Source organism: Equus quagga, chromosome 7 (assembly GCF_021613505.1).
Source record: "Equus quagga isolate Etosha38 chromosome 7, UCLA_HA_Equagga_1.0, whole genome shotgun sequence".
NCBI lineage: Eukaryota > Metazoa > Chordata > Mammalia > Perissodactyla > Equidae > Equus > Equus quagga.
In genome coordinates this window covers 3,836,252-3,855,741 of record NC_060273.1, presented here as the reverse complement: position 1 = coordinate 3,855,741, position 19,490 = coordinate 3,836,252, and the positions used below count along the sequence as shown (strand labels likewise).

Genomic DNA, 19,490 nt, shown 5'->3' with positions numbered 1-19,490 from the left:
TAGGAGTGGCTGCATGTTGGGACAGGCTGGGGTGGGTGTCAAGGACCCAGATGATGTCTCGAGGCCAGGTCCGTGAATGAGCCCCGCTGGTGAGGGCCCCTGATGTGCCGTGGTGGGGCCTCCTGCAGAGCTGGAGGCCCGATCCAGCCAGAGCAGCCTCGCCCCGCTCAGCTCCTGTCTGGGAGGGCTGATCACCAGAGTGGTTGGGGAGCCTGAGCTAGGCCTCAGTGTATTGAAAAAGAAGCCTGCACTTGGCCTGATCTGCAGAAGCCCCCTGCAGCTTCACCAGCAGGGAGGCGAGACAGCCCCACATGGGCAGGTAAGCCCGGCTGACCCCGTCGCATGTGGCCCTAGCAGCAGAATGGGCCTGTGGTTATGGAGAAGTATTCCGGCCTGGGGACTCACACTGGTGTGTTTTGGCATTTGGGGAGGGGACTGTGACCTGGCAGACACATTGGTGGGAAACGCAGGAATGCACTCGATTTTGCTGTGGGTGTTTTGGTGGGGCTGAGGGCCGAGGAGACCTGAGGCTGTGATAGCAGGGCGGACATGAGGTCACATGAAGTGACATGGGGACAGAGGGCTGGCAGGTTGGGAGACATGAGTGGCAGAGGGAGGTAGGCCTTGGATTCACCAACTCAGTGAGACCTCCTCAGCCCCAGCCACTCTCCTGTCCCTGGTTGTCCTGGGGCAGGGGGTGCCCAGGTAGCCTAGGAGTACAAGGGTACCTCATCCTTCCATCCTCCCCAGAAGTATGTGCAGGAGGGTTTGTGGTAGTGCCCATGAGGTCCAGGCCAAGCCAGCTCTGTGCAAGGATGGCCTAGGCTCACCCAGCTCAGGCACCAGGAGGCCTACAGTGATGGTCCCCCATGTCACAGCTGAGGAGGGTGGGGGATCAGCCTGGCTGGGCCAGGTGGAATGGGGACCTAGTCCTCATTTTGAAGCCTTAGCTCTGCTCGGCGGGACTCACAGAGGGCCTCGCTGGACACCGCCTCCACCCTCAGGCAGGGATCTGCAAAGGTCAGAGCTGGGAGAGGACCTTGGTCCTTAGCTATCTGTCCAGCCCCTTTATCTTCTGTTTCGCAACTGGGGAATCTAAGTCTCAGTGGGCACAGTGGCCTGTTCAAGCCCTGGGAGCAGCGAGGGTCATGTCTTGGGTGGGGAAGGCTAAGTACCGTAAGAGCTCCTGCCAGGGTGTCACCCGGGTGAGAGCTTTCAGAGAAGGTGCCGGTCAGGGTGGCAGTGATCTTCCACGGCATCCTCACTTACAGCCCAGGGAGAGGCTGGGGAGCTGGCGAGGCCCATTTTGCAGATGAGAGAGGCAAGGCTGAGGGAGATCCAGTGCCTTCCTCAGAACCACACAGTGGGTGTGAGGCTCCTGCCTGTTCTGGGCGCTTGGGGGTTCAGGAGCGAGTCACTAGGACCCCCTTGTGCTGGAGAAATCGGAGCTCTTGGGCCTCCTGGCTCCATGTCCAGCAGTCCCTCCCTTGGCCCTGATGCTGTGCTGGTGTCTCATCCTCCACAATTCCCCAGGCCAGATAACCCCTTCTCTACAGGGCCCCCAGCAGAGGGAGGGAGCTGACCCAGCCAAGCAAAGGGACGCAGCCCTAGCCATCAAGTGCTCCTCCGCCCACTACTTCCTGCCTTCCAGGCCCGCCCTGGTCTGGGATGGGTCCCCCTCCCCCGTGGAGCAGCCTGGGCCCAGCCCCAGCATGGCCCCTGGAGGAGTTAACGATGCCCAGACCCCACGGTGCCACTGGCCAAGGCTGCCCCTGTAATTATAGCAGTTAAGAATAGCCTCACAGGGCCAGCAAGGCCTGGAATTTTTCAAATCACTCCCAGATGGGCAGCCAGGCCATTGTCCCGCCTCCTCCATCCACTAGTTCTGGCCCCTGCCCCACCAGGCCCACACCCTTGACAGAGGAATGGGGACTCTCCAGCTCTCTACATCCCTGGTGGATGCCAGGGATTCATGTCAGCCTCCAGGCTGGCCTGAGAGGTGGCAGATCCCCTGCCCTCCCAGGCTCCTTGGAAGCCAGAACCCTCCACTGGCCCCCTGGAGTGTCGGGGGCTGCCGAGTGGACTGGACTGAAGATGGAAAGTGTGTGGAGTGTTAACTGTGGGCACAGCCCTGGGTCTCCACCACAACCCCCTTGCTGTCCTCTATTTTACAGATTTTCCATCTCAATTTGGGCAGAACAGTATATGTTCTTGTAAGAGCTACAGGGGGTCAGAGGTCAGGCACATGCCCCTCCCCGTTCTCTCCCCGGGAGAGCTAGGCCCCCCCCTCCCAGGGGCCTCTGTCGCTGCTCCCACCTGTGGCCTCCTCCCTGCTCATCCCTGTCATTTGTGCAGTGTACCTTACTGAGGGAAGATGAGCCACGCTAGGAGGAGCAAGGCATCGGGGTCCTAGCCCGGGGTAAAGCTGGGCTCAGGGGCGGGTCTGCAGATGTCCGCCCTTCACTTCCTGTGTGTCAGGCCTTGTGCTCAGCGCAGGGTGGAGGTGTGGGGGTACCAGCAGGGCCTGGCACTCAAGGAGCAGCTCATGCTCCAGTCTGAGATGCAGAAACACCACCTGTCTCAGGTGCGGGGCTTCTGGGCTGGGTGAGTGGTCAGCTATGTTGGCTTCGGGCCACAGGAAGATAGGGATGTTTCCCCTCATGTTACAGAAGAGGCAGCTGAGGCTGGAGAAGTCCATCCTCTCTTGAGGTCCCCTGAGCAGCAAGCCCATGCAGGGTGGAGGCTGGAATCCTGTCTTTGCTTCCTGACACTGAAGTGTCCACCCCTTGCCAGACCCCGAACCCCAGGCTCAGCCATCAGCCAAAGGCACTGGCCCCACACTCCAGCATATTCCCTGGAGATTGGTAACCTCCCTCCCCCTCGTAGCCTCTGCTGCACACAATGGCCCCACCCCTCTCCTAGATGCCCAAGCCCTATCCCATGACTTGGCAACCCCATCCTGGACCAGGGAGTTGGGACCCTGTCCCTGCCTGCCTTGAGCAGGCCGCTGTCTCACCTCTCCCAGCCTGCCATTCTCTTCTGTAGAAAGGTGGTTGGGCATGAAGCAGGAGATTTGTAGCCCACATGGCACAGGGCCTGCGGCAGCGAGGACCCAACAGTTGGGGGCTGGCATTTCTCCACGTCCCCCTGGTCCGGGCCCGGAGCCATTGGGATTGTCTTGGGCAGGGGCTGCATCTTGGCTTGGTCCCCCACCCAGCCCCTGGCCCTCTTCATTCCTTGGCCCCTGATCTGAGGCACACCTCAAATACCTTTTCTGGGAGGGCTGGCTAGCCCCCTTTCTTTGGGTCTTGCCACCCCACCCCATCCCCTGCCGTCCTACTAGGCCAGGTTTGGCTTTGCAGTGAAAACATTTATTCAGCAGCCGCCGTGTTTGGCAGTGGCCAAAGGCCCACAATGGCCCCTTTGATGGGGCAGCGAGGGGGAGGGCAGGCCTCGCCATAGCTGCTCCCCTAATGGGACCCAGGCCCACAGGAAATCCACCTGGGCTGCTGCCGCCGCCACTGCCTCAGGAAGAAGGGCCCCCACCCAGGCCCACTGCCACCACCCTCTGCCCACAGTGACCCACCGCCCGCCTCCTCCCTTCTTGTGCCAGAACCCTCAGCAGCCGCTAATTGAATCCAGAGCCTCGCGTGGCCAGGCCTGACTCGGCGCTGACATCAACGCCCCAGGCCTCAGGGCCTGCTCCCCAGGCCTGGCTGGGCTGCGTCCTTGCTGCCAGGGTGAGGCTGGGGGCCAAGGGTCATGACCCGTGGAGGCATATGGGTATGGGGCCTCGGGGAGGCTCACTCCAGCCTTTGCAGGGCTTCTCTGAGGCACCAGGGCCCACCTCCCCTCCCACCCCGAGGGTCCTAGGAAGAGGTGGTGTGTTTCTGTCACTGTCCTCAAGCTCCCAGCACCCCGATCCAGGCCAGAGCTGCACTCGGCATCCCTGGCCCTGCCTCCACCTCGGCCTGTGGCCTTCCTGGAGGACACTCCCACTTCCGGGGTTTCTGGAAAGACCAGGCACATCCCAAGTGCAGAGAGTAAAGGGGCATCACAAGGCCCCTGGCCTTCGCAAGCTTGACCCTGACCTTTGGTCCTGTCCCCAGGCCACCTAACAGCCCTGGCTCGGCCCCTCCCTCCCTACCTACAGAGGCTTCCCACCGTTCAGGATCTGTGTGCCCCTCCACCAAGGCCCCTTCTCTGCAGCTGGAGCAGGAGGCCAGGAGCAAGGTTCCCAGCATGAGCCCATGTGGAGGGGCAACGGGACTACAGGAAGGGCTTCGCTGGTCACGCGGGGTCCATGCACAAGGGCCTGGCAGGACACAGCTGAAGTACCCCTCCACAGAGGAAGGCGGGCAGTGAACTGTCTGTCAGACCCATCCCTGAGGAGGGACCCTCTGGGACCCTCTTGGCCTGTGTCTGCCGTGAGCCTCCTAGCCTCTCGCAGGAACACTGAGCTCCAGCTGGCAGAAGATGGCCTGGGTAGGGTAAGGCTGCCCCAGGTTGGAAGTGGCCCTGCTTCCGCCTGGGAGACTGGCCTGGGCACCTCAATGGAGGCTGGGCGGACACAGCCCAGGACTGGACACCTGAGAGGGCTGCCATTCTTGGCATGGCCCACAGCAGCAGCACGCCCAAGCCCAGGGGATGCTGACCAGGGCCTCGTGCCCGCTGGGGAGAGGGGTCCTGGCCCCTAACTTCCCCACAGAGAGGGCTGTCCTCTTATGCCCAGCCTGTACCCCCATCCTCCCTCCACCCAGCTCAGGTACCCTTGCGCCATGCCAGAACACACTCTTTTTATTTTATCTTTTATTTTTCTTACAAAAAGCCTTCATATCATCATTTGTCTTACAAAAACCAAAGTCCTTGTCTCTGAGTTTGAAAAACATTTTCCCAGAATAAATGGGAAAGATTTCTTATAAATATATTTTAACAAAAGCAAAACTTGTTCCTGAAGCATCTTTCTTTCCAGTTTCTTTTGTTCCTTTGCTCCCTGGGGCTGAGGCTGGGGTCACACGCCCCATTCCCAAACCCACTCTCCCTCTGCTTGCTTTCTGGCGGCTTCCTTCACTGGCCCCCAGAGTCTCTTTGGGGTGGGGGGCCTGTGTTACCAGCACACAGCAGGCCGGCCCCGCCCAGCCCTGCCCCAGGGCTTGCACATTGCAGAGGACGGGGCAGAAGTCGTCCTCATAGGCACTCAGGCTCAGGAGGACCTTAGAGGTCATCACCTGGGTCCCAGCATCTTACAGATGAGGAGACCGAGGTCCAGAGAGGGGCAGGGACTTGCTGCGCTCAAACAGCCCCCACTCCCACAACGTGTCTTTGTCTTAGGCGTCTGAGAACTTCCTTGCTCTGGCAGCTGGAGGGTGCTGGCTGGTCCCAGTGGGGCTGAGAGCCCGGCCCAGGTGGTCCATTACTCCTGGACTTAGATGTAGGGCTTAGCAGGTAGGGGTCCCTGAGGGCCAGGCCCTGGGTAGCCCATGAGCGGTACCTCGCACTCAGGCCCACTGGGCAGGGCCTCCCCACCACCCTCAGTCACCTTGGGGCCTGGCTCCAAGGGGGCCTTCACCCCCTCCAGCTCCAAGGGCCCAGCTCCTGGCCCCACCTGCCCTTTGCCCTGAGCTGCAGCTGCTGCAGCCCGACCCCGGCGCACACAGTAGGCTGCCCCCACGGCAGCCAGCGCAGCCAGGAGCACGGCCGCCAGGGCAGGGGCGATGAGGAGTGGCAAGTTGCCCTCACGGGCCTGGGTGACTGGGGCATGGCTAGAGCGGACAGCAGCGGGCGTGCGGGCCTCCCCACAGGCTTCCTCGCCTTCGGGTACCCGCCCAGCCCCCAGGGGCCTGACACAGATGGAGTAAGTGGCATTGGGCCGCAGCTGGGTTACCGTGTACTCAGCAAGGGAGGCGGGCAGCCGCAGCGTCACCGGCCGCTTGTCGGGGCCCGACAGATTGCGGTAGGTGAGGCGCAGGCTCCTGAGCTGCACGGCGCTGCCCTGCAGGTAGCGCTGCAGGCCCACCCGCAGGGACGTGGGGCTCGCAGGCTCGATGCCCAGGGGCAGGGGCCGGGGCGGCCTCAGCGTGGCTGGGGCGGGGCTGGGCCTTGGGCCCTGCTGCACCTGGCTCTCACAGTACAAGCCTGTGAAGCCCTCGGGGCACAGGCACTTCAGGTGGCCCCGCGCCTCCAGGTGGCAGGTGCCCCCGTTGAGGCAGATGGATGTTGGGCAGTCCTGGGGCTGGGGGACAGGCCCCACAGTGGGTGGGGCGGCGGGGGGCAGGCTAGGTGCTTCCGTGGCAGGCTCTGTGGGGCTCAGCCAAGTGGGAGCCAGGCTGGAAGGTGAGAGGGTGGGCTCCCAGGCTGCGGGCCTCGTGGTGGGCACCGTGGCTGTGGTAGTGGTGGCCGGGCAGCCAAAGTCAGCGTAGTCGAGTTCCAGGAGCAGCCGGCCGGCATTCTTGGGCGGGAAGTGGCAGCGTGTCTCCTCGGAGCTGATCAGTGCCACGCGGCTCTCCCGAACCCAAGGGCCGAACCAGCTCAGGGGACACACGCAGTTGAAGGGGTTGCGGGCGGCCGCCAGGAGCCGCAGGCGGGGGAAGAGGCCTGAGAGCTCATGCGGCAGGGCCTGCAGGCTCAGGTTGCTCAGGTCCAGCTCTTGCAGGGCTGCCAGCCCAGCCAGGTCCTCAGGCCGCAGCTGGGCAATGCGGGTATTGCCAGCCAGCCGCAGGCGCGTCAGGCCCCGGAGGCCCCAGATGGCGGGCGGCACGTGCTCCAGCTGGTTGTCAGACACATCCAGGTCATGGAGGTTGCGCAGGCGGCCAAAGAGCCCCTCGTCCAGGTGCCGCAGCCCCAGGCCGGCGAGCCGAAGTGCCTCCACGTTGGCGGTGTCCAGGGCGCCAGGCTCCAGGGCAGGGAGGCTGTTGTGGCTGAGGTCGAGCAGCAGCAGGCGCGGCAGGTGCAGTGGAGGCAGCGCCCGCAGCTCATTGTCCTGCAGCTTGAGCTCCAGGAGGCGGTCAAGTGCATCGAAGGCACCAGGCTGGATGTGGCGGATACGGTTCTTGCCCAGGTAGAGGCGCTCGAGGCGCCGCAGGCCACGGAAGGTCTCGTTGGTGATCTCTCGCAGCCTGTTGGCAGTCAGGTCCAGGTTGCTGAGGTTGGTGAGCGGTTGGAAGACCCCGCTGGGCAGGCTGGCGATCTGGTTCTGTGACAGGTCCAGGAGCTGCAGGCCCGGCAGGCCAGCAAAGCTGCCTACGTCGAGTGTGGTGATGCCGTTCTCGAAGACGTACAGGCCCGTTGTGTCCGGCGGCACGTCACGGGGCACCGTGGTCCCCCGGCGGGCAGTGCAGAAGACTGTCTGTGGCTGGTTGCACTGGCAGCCAGATGGGCAGCTCTGCACCCCAGGCCCCGGGGCCAGCAGCAGCAGCAGCAGCAGCAGGGGTGGGGGGATCCTGGAGCGCATCTTCTGGTTCCTGTGAGCAGGGAAGAGACACAGGAGACCATGATTCAGGGGCCCAGGGGACAGCCACGCCAAGAAGGACTGAGAAGGGAATTCCCATCCCCTTTCACCACTCCCTGCCCCCAAATCCAACAGCGCACAGTAGTTATGAGTCAGGTCCCCAGTGCCCAGGCCCGGTTCCTGTCCCAGCCCCGTCACTCCCTCGCTATGTGACTTTGAGCAGTCACATGACCTCATTATGATATTAGTTGCTACTTCCTGCACTGTCACTAGGGTTCATTGGGCTGATGCATGCCGAGGGGGGCCAGGCCCCCAAACATTCAGTGACCACAAATAACCCTCTTCTCCTTAACCCCAGCCCTCCTGCCTCTCTGTGGCTTAGAGAGAACACATGGTCAAAAAGCATCAGGCTCTGTGCCTTCCCCCCAAGCTCCCCCAAATCTCTGCTGAGGTGGACAGGGAAGGGGGGACAACAGGGGGGTTCTGGAGCGGCAGCCCCTCTCTGCAGTGTCTGGGAGAGACGGGGCGGGCAGTGGGCCGAGCGCGTAAGCAGAGAAGCTGGCTGCCCTGGGCTGCTGGCCCCTGCCGCCACGCTTCATGTCCTCCAAGTGGGGAGAGACCGCAGCGGGAAGACTTCACATGGAAACTATGGGATCGGTGTTTTTCCACTTGTGAAGTCAGACCTGCCCAAGACGGGAGCTGTGGGCCCGCCAGGATGTGGCCAGTGGGAAAGTTCTTGGGGAGGGGGCAGAAGGGGGCTGGAGCCATTGGCAGGTGTCCCCCTGGAGGGGGATAGGGAGGAAGGGACCCTGGTCTTTAGATCAGATCCCGCATCTCTGAGGTGTGATGAGAGGACCAGAGGTGAGGGGGTGCTGGCCTCCCTGGGCTGACCCGGGGCTCAGTTAAGGGACACTGGTTGCATGGTGACCTCAGAGGCAGTGCCAGGCCTGGAAACGCTCCACAGACTGGCTCATCTCCCATTTCTGGGGTCCACTCTGGGCTGAGCGCTGAGAGGAGCAGCAGCCCTCCCCGTGCCCCAGCACCCTTGAGCATTTACAGTCACCTCGTCTAGTCCCCCCGCCCCCCACCAGCAGCCATTCCAGGTGGAAATCATTCTCATCACTCCCAGATGACAGAAGCAAGGGGGGCTCCTGGAGGCACTGTGAAGTGCTGCCGTCACACTGCCGGGAAATCTGAGCCAGAGCCCAGGTCCTTAACCACGTCCAGGTGCGGCTGGGCCTGAGCCTGTGATGGTCCTCCCCTTATGATATGGGGCCCCGTCCCACCCAGTGTCGGGGTAGCTCCCCTAGCCACTCTAGGCCCCAGCTCATAGCTGGACCTGCCCGAGACAGGATAGGGCTATAGCATGGTCCCCTCCTTGCTCAGGTTCCTGAGGGGAGCCCTGGGACCACCCCCAGCAGCAGTCCCTACACTCTGGGCCCCAGTCCCTGAGAGGCCAGCACCCCTCCCCTCCAGGTGCCTCCTGCTCATACAAGGGCCTTTTGTGCTGGAGCTTGGCCTCCCCTTCCCCCACACTGGCCAGCCGTCTGTCCAGCCACAGCAGGTAACATGGCCCCCCATCCAGCCTGCCTCTGCCCCACTGCCATCCATTGTGCTGCCCCTCCCCCAGGGACCTGGGCTCTGGACCTGTGAGGTGGAGGAGGGGCAGTTGGTCCTAGGACGGATTAGACAAGTCACTAGGGAGGTCACTGTAGTCTTGGGCCAGTTCTAGGTAAAGGCCTAACACCCAGGTTGGGCCTGCCTGGGCCCTACCCCCCCCACAGGGTCCCCTTTGCCAGGGAAGTAAGGTCATCAGCCTCTGCCCCTCACTGGTTCACTCTAACAGCTGCCCTTCAGAGGTCAGCTGGGGGCCTCCCCTGTTCTCTAGGGTCTCAGCTGTACCATCTCCTCCCTGAGGGGAGGCCTTGTCTGTCTTTGCTCCCATGTGTCCAGAGCTGCTTGGCTCATCTATGCTGAGTGGACGGGCGGGGTGGGGGGCGGGGGCGGGGGCAGGGCCTTGCACTGAGCCGCAGATGAAGCTCAGACCGGAACCTGGGAGGCCTCATGTGCCCTGGCCCTGCCGTTGCCGTCCTGAGTGGGGCTCCATGTGCTGCACCGGCTGCTTGCCCTGTGTGGACCCACTCCGCCCTCACTGACTCAGAGGCAGCGAGTGCAGCCTGGCCTCCAGATGTGGGCTGTGAGCGCCCCCCCTGCCCCCATGTCCATGTGGGGGGTGAGCCGCCTCCCCCTGAATCAGCCTTCCCGGCGGGGCAGGCAGGGTCAGGAAGGGAGCAGCCAGGCTCTGGGGTGGGAGGGGACCCTACACGTGGCCAGCCTGGCCGCCCCTGTGGCCTGAGCCCCCTTGGGCCTCGTATAAGGTCGTAGTTAAGAGCTCACACTCCGTTTAGGCAGCCCTGGGCCAGGGGCGTCCAAGCTGTGAGGCCACAGACAGTGGCTTTCTCTCAGCGCCTTGGTTTCTCCTTCTGTCCACCTGGGCGTTTCAGAGTCGACACCTCCCAGGACTGGGAGCACTTAGCACTGAGCAGCCAGGTGTGGCCCTGGGGGACCTAGGGTGCATGCTGGGAGGTGTTCCCCATTCTGCCTTGAGGAGGGGAGCCAGCATGGGCTCTGGGCTCCTCTCCATAGTCTGCTGGCCCTTTAATCAGTAAAGTCATCACAGGGGAGGGAGGCACGGACGCCACAGGTCTGTCTGGGCCAGAGAGTGGCAATCTGGCTGAGACTATGGGGAACGGGGCCTGGCATCTGGGGCTAGGGAGACCCCAGCAGATGGCAGCTAACCTGCTTCCCAGCCCTGAGGATGCAAGGGTGAGCACCTTTGCCTGAACCCCACTCCAGCTGCCCAGCGAGGAGTTGGCACTGGGGCTTTGGGAAACGGCAAGCCTGTGGCTGGTGGCTCCAGGGCCTCCGCCACAGGGCTCCTGGCACCAAGAGCAGATCAGACAGCCCCCAGAGGGGACCCAGAGGGCAAAGACCAACCATGGAGGGGCGGGGCAGCAGGAGACAGAGGCCTGAGTTCGGATACAAGTTCTGCCCCTAAACAGCCTCCCAGGTCCCTTCTCAACTGTGGGCCTCAGTTTCTCACCAGCCCTGCCTCACTCTGTGGAGTTGTTCTGAGCACCTAGGGTTGTAGCTTTGTGTTGTTCTGTTTGTTTTCAAATGGGGAAGTTCTTCTAACAAGTTCTGGGAGCCATCCGCCTGTCTGGGCGCGTGCTGGTGTGTGTGTGTGCATTGGGGGTGGGGGTGTCTCGTACGGTCATGGCTGCCCTGCCCAGTGCAATTTCAGCAGCTCTGAAGGACCAGGGGCCTGGGCTTTGATATCTGATCCTCTGACCCCGAGGCAGGGAGGTGGGACCCTTCCCTTTGCAAAGGGTGTAGGGAGAGTTCTGGAGAGAGCCCTGGGATTTGGGGGCGGGGGGGCAGGAGGGCAAAGGGTCCAGGGCCTCCCTCCTCCATCTGGACTCTATGTACCCTCGTCTTGGCCTGGCTCCTCCACGGTGTGGTAGAAAGAGGCAGGAGGCAGAGGCCTGGGCTCTGCTGCTGGCGTTGCCACCCTCCTGGGGACAGTTGGGATAGGGCTTTAGGGTCCCACTGCCTGCACTCACAGCCTGGCTGCATGACAGCCTGGCCACAACCCTTCACCTCAGTTCCCACCTGTGAAGTGGGGCGGCTAGCTGTAGTGCTTGCTTCTTAGGGCTGTTTAGTTTTTACTTGGAGCACTTTCTAAGTGGTCAGGAAACATTAGTTACTAAGAGTGTTATCCATAAAACCTGAGCCCTGCCTTCTACGCACACGGGGTGAGGATGCAGTGATGTGAGAGGTGCATTACCCTGCTTTCAGCACAGACAGGAGGCCCCCTGGGCCCAGGGTGAGGCCTCCATGCAGAGGCTGCCCTCCACCCTCCAGCGTGGGACACTGGGAGGAGCTGGAGAGAGCAGCCTGATGAGGGGGTGTCTTCAATTCTGGAAGGGGGTGGGGGGAGTGAGCTGTCCTTTGGCCAGTCCCCTTCAGCATATGACCATGGGGGGGGAAGCAGAGGGTGGGGCTCTGTGAGTAAGGACATCGTCATCTCAGCTCTCAGAGGCAACCAGAGCGCCCCCACCCAGCCCCAAGTATGGGACACACCTGGAGGCACCCACTCACACACAGGCCCTGGGTCAGGCAGGGGCTGGCGAGTGGGTGGAACCCAGGCATTTGGGTGACCACATCACACCTCAGGTTGGAGCACCTCACTGCTCCTGGGGAAAACCACATGCCTGGCCAGCGGGGGAGAGATTCAGACAGACGAGACTCAGAGGCCAGCACACCCCTTTCCTGTGCCCTACAATGTGGAGTGGATGCAGGGACTGGGTGTTGCGGGTCCGACCCCGCAGCTCCAGGCCTCTGGCTCCCATCACCGGCCCGCCCGGGCTAAGCACTGCCGGCCAGGCCTGGCAGCAGCCCAGCCCAGGAGTCTGCCAACCCCCCAGGCAGGCGGGACTGTACTGGCGGCCAGGATGGCTGGCTCCGGTTTCGCTGACGTGTCTGAGGAGGCTCAGGGCCCTGGCTGGGTCCTCCCGTCTCCCCATCCCTGGGACACAGTAGCCCGTGGCCCAGTAGGGCAGAGAGGTCAGGATCTCCGTACCGGGCCCTCACCAAGGGGGCTGGGCCTGCTCAGGTTCCTCAGAGACGGCTCTCTCTCTGGGTGGGGGTCGTGGCCCTGCCCTGTGATTAAGCTGGGGATTCCCACCAGTCTCAGCATCTCTGCCCTTCTAACTCCATCTACCATCCCCGGCCAGCTCAGCTCATGGTACAGAAAAGGCCCCGACACTTCACTTCATGACTTTGTCCAGTTCCTTTCCCTTTCTGGGCCTCCATCTCCCACCTATAAACCCAGGGGCTTCTCAACCCCAGCTGGACATCAGAATCACCTAGGAAGCTTTGGAAAGTTCCTGATACCCGAGCCCCACCCCCTGACCAATTAAATAAGAATTTCTGGGGTGGGACCCAGGCAGAGTTGTGTTTTGGAGAAGCTCCTTGGGTGAGTCTCCTGTACAGCCAGGGCTCAGACCCTGGGGTGGAGGGTTGCAAAGGGGGACAGTCAGGATGTCAGCCCATCTTCCTGTCAAGGGGGGGGGGGGGTCTGGATCCCTGAGCAGGTGTGGCTGGCTGGCAGTAACTAGGAGAAGAGCAGGAGCTGGGCCCTCCCCCACCGCCCCTCCTCCACAGAGGAGCTGCCTGGCCCCAGGTGCGTGCCTTCAGTGGCACCGTGGGTGACTTGGCAGCTGCCAGACCTGTCAGCCCAGGGCAGGAAGACCAGTGACTAAGGCCAGTCTCTGGCTCAAATGGGCCCTCAGGGCAGTGGGACATGCCATCTCAAGTCAGGAGAGGTGCCACTCTGTTTGCAGAGGACACCTGCTGCCCTGGGAGCTATGTGGTGGCTGTGGCCCAACTAGAAATGGGCCAGTCTGGATGCCACCGCTGGCACATGCCAGTGTAATACCACCGGGGCTGGGCTCCGACATGGGGCTTCCTCACTGCCCTGTCCCCACCCAGGGCCAAGCAGCCATCAAGTAAGGCCCTAACCCTGCAATTAACCCTGGATTTGCCAGAGGAAGACCTTAGCCACTAAGGGAGGCCACCAGCCCCAAGCCAGTTGGGCCCAGGCTGTCTGGGGCCTAGACAGGGTCTGAGCAGGAAGTGGCCTTCAGGGGGTCTTGCTCTTCTCACTCTCCCCATGCCCAGGGTTCTGGGTCACCCTGTGGCAGAAGTAGCCCTTCCAGGGGTCTGTGAGGTGATCAGTGGGCAGGTGGGACTGACCAGGGGAGCTACAACCCTGCCGCCCCCACAGGCCTCTCATTTCTCACTGCTGCCCACCCAGGTCCGGGGCCTAGGCCAGTAGGGACCCCAGTGACCCCCTAGACGCAGCCCCTTCTCAATGCAAGCCAGCTCTCTTCTCCTTCCTTAATTAAATCTCTCAGGCAGCCTCGGAGGAATGTCAGAGCCTTATTGCATTCCCCGGGAGGAGACTGGTGGGGGGGCTGTCCCCAGCCCTGGAGAAGAACTGGCCCCTCGCCTGTCCCCACCCCCTAAACCCGAAGTGGCCCAAGGGAGCCTGCTCCAGCCTCCTCATACCCAGGGAGGCTGGAATGAGGAAAAGCGGGGGAGGCTCGTGGGCCTGGCTGGCCAGGCAGCCCAGCCAGCTGAGGGAAAGCAATCCGGCTGACTCTGGAATGTGGAAACCGATAAAAGGAAGAAGGCTGAGCCCCCACCCGCCCTGGTGCACTGGGACTCCTGCAGCACCCCTGCCGGCCCCCAAACACAGCCCTGCTGCAGTCACGCGCACGCAGACACACGCCCACGCCAGACACACGCCCACTGGGCCGTGCTTTCCTGCTCTCTCTCTCTCTCTCTCACACACACACACACACACACACACACACACACACACACACACGCTCCCCCTTCTCCAAATTCCACAGCAGTGAGGGGAGCTGGTTTTCTTGGCAGTGCAGAGCCTTGGGCTCCCCAGCCCAGGAAGGGGACTCTAAGGAGAGCTGAGGGGGGCTCCGGGAAGGGTCACTTACCCAGTTAGGTGGCCTTGCTGCCCTTCCCATGAGCTCAGGGCCTGCCAGCGGTCAGAGCTGCTTCTTTGGGTAGATGCTCACCTAGACTTCTCTCTGGTCACTGAGAGGAACTGGCTGGCTGGCCTGCCGAGGTGGGAGCTGTCTCCGGGGCCCAGCGGGGACCCTACTTTTCTGTTCCCAGAAACTGCTCAGCCCAGATGAGGTCCACTTACAAGCCCCCATGAGGACTCAACTCTCTTTACCTAGGACTTGTCCCAGCTCCCCCAGGGCTGTGATGGGGATGTCAGGAATGGGAGCCAGGAGCTGTGGACCCATCCCCTGCCTGGGGCATCTCCCTGGCCCTGGGGCTGCCTGCCAGAGGGGGCTTCCTAGGGAGAGCCCAGGTCTGGGCAATATCTGAGAGGCTTTTCATGGTGAACCTCCTCCCCAACTTCCAGAGTCTGGAGAGAGTGGTGCCATCCCAGCAAACGCCCTGGGACACCAGCCTCATCTGACCCTCCAGACCCACAAGTCCCAGGGTAGCTGTTTTAGTCTGCAGCCACAAGAGGCTGGGGGAGGTAGGGACAGGCAGTGCCCAGGGCCCCCAGCCTGGCACGCATGTATTCATCCTCCCTCCCTGGGCCCGGGAAAGGCCAGATAATGGTCTGGAGGGGATCCAGCTGGGCTGCTCATTACCAGAGCCCTCTTCCTGCTTCTGACACTCTGTTTACAGAAGCTCCGGGGGCTGATTCCCCTGGGAGAAGACAGCAAACTCAGGGGACTGCTGTCCCATCCCCCCCCCCACCTCCCTTAGCCCTGTTGGGCCTTGCCAACAGCTGGGGCCATACTGGACTTCACTGCCTGCTGGGCCAACTTGAATGGACCTCACTCGCAGGGCACCCGCCCAGCCACTTCTCTATGCCCCCAGCACCCAGGGACCAGCCTAGTGGGAAGGGTCCTTTGATATTTAGTCCAGTCTCCCAGCCCCAAAAGTTCTTGGCCTGGGGAGGGAGGCTGTGGTCCTGGTGCCTCTCTCCAGAGCCTCACTTGCCCTTGGTGCAAAAGGCAAGAAGGGGGACACCAGGACCCTCAGGGCCTCTTCCTCCTTCCCACCTTGCAGACTCCACCCCTAGGCCCCAGCAAGAGAGGCGGTCAGCAACCCTGGTGTGGTAATCGTTAACGAATGGGGGCGAGGCAGAAGGGTTGGCACCAATCGGCTGGCCTGCCAGTGACCACAGGGGACCTCGGCAGCCCTCAGGCCCAAGCGCTGCCAGCCCAGGGACACAAAGGACTAGGCTGGCTCCAGGCCATTGAGTTCATAGCCCAAGCAAAGCCCCTTCCCTGGCTGAGGGAGAGATGGGGCGCCCTAATACCTGGAGCACAAAGGGCCCCAGCCAGCCAAGGTCGGTCCCCTGCCACCATCTCTAGGGGGATGGGGCATCAGATACCTGCCACCCACCGCCCCCCACCTCTCCCCAGGGCTGCATGCATGTGACCCCTGGCTCTGCCCTGGGTGACAAGGGCCCTTAGGACCCCAGGCAGCCCATCTGCACACAGGCACCAGGGGCTCCAGGCTCAGAACCAGACTATCCTACTCCAGGAGGTAAAAGTAACCTGAGACTATGGCTTGGCCATCCCCTGAAAGGGGTTTGATTCATAAAACTGGTCATGCCAGAGGGCCTAGCCGTGGGAGGAGGAAGCGAAGGAGGGGGGTGTTTATTTTGTCTGCTCGAAGCCCCGCCGGCCGGTGAGCCGTGTACGCGCGCGCGCGCACCCCGGCCTGGGGCTCTCGGCGTCCCAGGATTGCCGGAGGAGGGGGCGAGCCAGGCGCGGGCAGGGGGCACGAGGGACCCGCCCGCCGGGAGCCGGGATCGGCCCAGGTGATCGCGCGGGGCTGGGGGCCGCACGCCCGCCCTAAGTGCGTGTGCGCGGCTGGGGGTCCGCGCGCGCGATCGGCGCGTGTACACCACCCACCCGGTGGCGGCCCCCGCCCCCGTCCGCAGCCCCCCAGCCCGGGAGACACTCACCGGGAGGCGGCGGCGGCGGCGGGAGCCGGGCGGGGCGGGCCGCGGCCTCAGTCCTTCCCGGCCGGCCGGGCCGGAGGGGATCCTGGGGTCCCGAGGCAGTGAGTCCGCGTCTCCCCGCCCCGGGCTCGGGCTGCGGAGTCGGCTCGCAGGAGGCGGATCGCGCCTTAAGAGCTGGGGGCGGGGCCGCCGCGGGAGGGGGCGGGGCGGCTCCCCATTGGCTGGGGCGGGGGCCGACGGAGCCCCGCCCACCCTCTCAGCTGAAGGGTCGTTTGGGCAGGCAGCCTGGTCCTCACCCCACCACCTCCGAAAGGTGAGACCTTGCCGGCCCGCCAGGAGTCAGGCGTCCAGCGCTCCAGTCTGGTCTGCCAGTAGTTAGCCATGTAACCCTGGGCAGATCAGTGTTTTGCGCGTGGAAAGCAAGGGAATATTGAGACCAAGAGTCCCAAATCCGGATGCTTATGACATGCCAGGCAGGTGACAAACTGGAGGAGCGACCACCAGAGCCTGTGGAGACCTGGAGAAGTCGGGGGTGAGCGGGTGGGGGAAGTGGGAGCTGGTGTAAGGGTTGAGCCCTCGTGACCTGCCGCAGCCTGCCAGAGCTTTGGATTTTTCAAGAGAAACTGGAAATCTGGATTGTAGAGGTGAAATCTCTGAATGTGTTATTGTTGGTAGCTAATCCCAGTTTCAGAAACTCGTGGGCAGGCCGCACAGAGCCCTTCTGAGAGCCTCCTAGCCTTCTAATGCCGAGCCTGGGTGCTGGGGTCCTTTCAGCCAGGACGGCTTTCGGGGCCATGAGCATCCCTGGACTGCCTTCCCCACTTTAGATGAAGGGACTGAAACACAGGAGTGGGGCAGCTACTTGTCTATCAGAATTCGGCACTGTATGATAAAATGAATGATATAGAGGATAAAGTGAACATTTAGTTGGTATTGTAATTGAACATAACTGAAAACAGTTTGGGGAAGTGACAGTGTACCCAAGGCCCCACACTTACAGCAGCTTCAAGCCCAGAATGTGCTAGGGAGGCTGGGATGAGGTGAGAGGTTGGGCCTCACTGTCAGTGGGTGGGACCTGGGTGCAGCTGACAGTGGCTCTTGATGGGGCGGGGGGACGGGAGCCAGGAGCTGAACTAGTCTAGAAAAATCCCCTGCCTTGGAGGATTCCAGGAAAATGCTCTGCCCTCCTCCCCCTCCGTGTTTGTGGCCAGAGTCATACCTCAGAGCCTTTGGGGACTCAGCTTAGCTCCCAACTTCCAGAGGGCCCCAGGACACCCCTCCCCCCCCAGTCTGGCCTGCTGCCAGGCCCTTTGGCTAGGCCAGCTCAAGTCTCCGGGGGCCCCCCAAGGCTTGTCCCGGGAGGCTGAGCCACACCAGCAGGGGGGTTCGAGTGGTCTTTGGAGGACCTGATCACCTCCAGAAGGCAGGGTGGTGTCCGTGTCTGGTTGCTAGTGGGCTAAGCAGGGTCCAACTGGGACAGCCACCTAGACTTCCCCTCTCAGCTCCTAGCCTCCTCAGGCCTTCTCCACAGAGGACCCCTTTTCAGGATGGGCAGCAGTCTACACTCCATACTTGGCATGTGTGGATGTGGGGCATGGCTTGTGAACCTCTGCTCCCGGGCCAGAGCTGGCCCTTGGTTGTGTTTCATTTGGCCTATATGGGACTTTTTAAAACTTTGAAGCCATTGCCAACATTAAAAAATCTGGTGGTTTCGCATTAAAACGGGACTTCCCAGCTTGCTTTGAACAGGAACTTTCGGCTGGGGCTGAGTGGCAGCTGCCCCCTCTGACCAACGCCTGAGCTCACAGGCGCCCCAGTCCCCACCACTCTTAGTGGTCTCATACCAGGCTGCTTCACTCACTCAGTGTCTTGCCCGGCCCGGGAAGCATTTGAGTTTACAGTCTGTGCTGTGTGGTTCTGGTCAGGCTGTCCCTATGCCTTTACTTGGGCCCTGTGTCTCCTAAGGCCCTCAGGAAGGTCCACAGATGCCCCTCAGGGGTGCCCTGAGGACCTCTGGCCTGACTTTCACCAAGGAACGGGTCACCTCTGTGGTCAGTTCCACCCGATGGGGAGATCCCATCTACCTAAAAGGTCCACCGCCAACCCCGATCCTGAGCCTGGACTCACACAGGCCATGCTCCCATCCCCCCAGAGGCTCAAGGGCAGCTTCCAGGAGCAGTTTGTCCAGTTTGTCCATCTTTTCCTCATGTGGCTTCAGGACACCTTCCCCCTTAGAACCTGGTTACATGCAGCCTCTGTGATGGGAGGGAGCTAAGGAATGTGGGGTAGGGCTTGGTCCAAGGGGTCCCCACTGCCCAGCCTGGGTGACAAGGACAGATCCAAGGAACCTGGACTGCTTTCAAGGGGTGGCAATGCCAGGATGTCTAGGTTGGCAGGTCTGGCGGGGAGAACCAGAGGAGGACTCTTGAAGCTGCTTCTCCTGGCAGGCACAGCTGGTACTTCTACTGTGATGACTGCAGGAGTATTGGGGTTGTCAGGGGGCTGACCCTCCCCAACATGACCCACTTGGTACCACCATTATCCTGTGTCTTCTGGGACCTGGGCTTGAGGGTAGGGGGCAGATCTGGGCTCTAGACCTTCTAGATGTGGGGTCTAGAGCAGACCCCCACACCTGGACCTGTGTCAGAGCCCTTCCCAGTGGCAGGCTCAGATGCCACCCCCCCTTGCCCCCCCAGCCATGGCAGCGAGAGAGATGCCTGTGCCAGCGCTCACCACCTCTGGCCCTCTGCCAGGCTGGGGCTTGGTTCTGCGTCCCAGGCCCGGCCTGGCTCTCTTTACGAGGCCTGGGGTCAGCCCTATGCCTGCTGTTAGTCAACCCTTGGGGCTGGGTGCCATGACCCCATTTCCTGGCCCGTGCTGCGGCAGGCAGGATGCTCCCGCCTGGCAGAGCTGCCCAGATGGCTCTGCCCAAGGCGAGGAAGACCGGCCTGACCTGTTGGAGGAGCCAGCCCTACCCTCTGTGACTTCCTGCCCCTGTGCCCCCTGCGCCTGAGTCAGTGGGCTGGCGGGGGGGCGGTGCAGGAAGGTCAGGTCGAGCCTCTTCAGGAGCTTGGTTTCGAGCACGGGTGACATCAGTGTCATAGCAGAACCCGCAGGCCCATTCACCAGTGCTCACCAAGGCAGTGGCTGGGCCACAGGAGTCACTCGCTCTCAGACTCTGCCCTGAGCCCCACGTCACCTCATGTTTCCACTCCTCCTTCCTGTCTCCACATAGAGATCTCTGCTCAGCACACATCTGATCCTGTGCCTCTTCAGTTAAGACGTCCATCCGCTTTTCATTGCTGTCTGACAGAGGGAGGCAGAACTCCCCTCCTGAAGCACCAGGCCCCGTTCTGTCTGGCCTCTGCCCACCCCATCCCGAGCCTCGCCCTTACCCTCCCTGCCCACCTACCACGCTACCATTCTTCTCCCTGTTCCTCAGATACGCCCTGCATG

General features: G+C 62.3%; 2 protein-coding genes across 6 annotated transcripts in view; one reads left to right on the top strand and one right to left on the bottom strand.

Moving 5' to 3' along the window:
* Positions 1-19,490, top strand: part of CORO7 (coronin 7) — a 67,845-nt gene that overhangs the window by 29,079 nt on the left and 19,276 nt on the right. The gene's annotated exons all lie outside the window — the stretch shown is intronic.
* Positions 8-16,227, bottom strand: VASN (vasorin). The gene is made up of 2 exons (XM_046667570.1): positions 16,038-16,227; positions 8-7,460 (listed from the first exon to the last, which is right to left on the bottom strand). The coding sequence occupies exon 2, from the start codon at positions 7,448-7,450 to the stop codon at positions 5,426-5,428; it is 2,025 nt and encodes a 674-aa protein (XP_046523526.1). The 5' UTR covers positions 7,451-7,460; positions 16,038-16,227; the 3' UTR covers positions 8-5,425.

Excerpts from the sequence above, each read along its gene's own strand:
- VASN (XM_046667570.1), bottom strand. The coding sequence starts at position 7,450 with ATGCGCTCCAGGATCCCCCCACCCCTGCTGCTGCTGCTGCTGCTGCTG.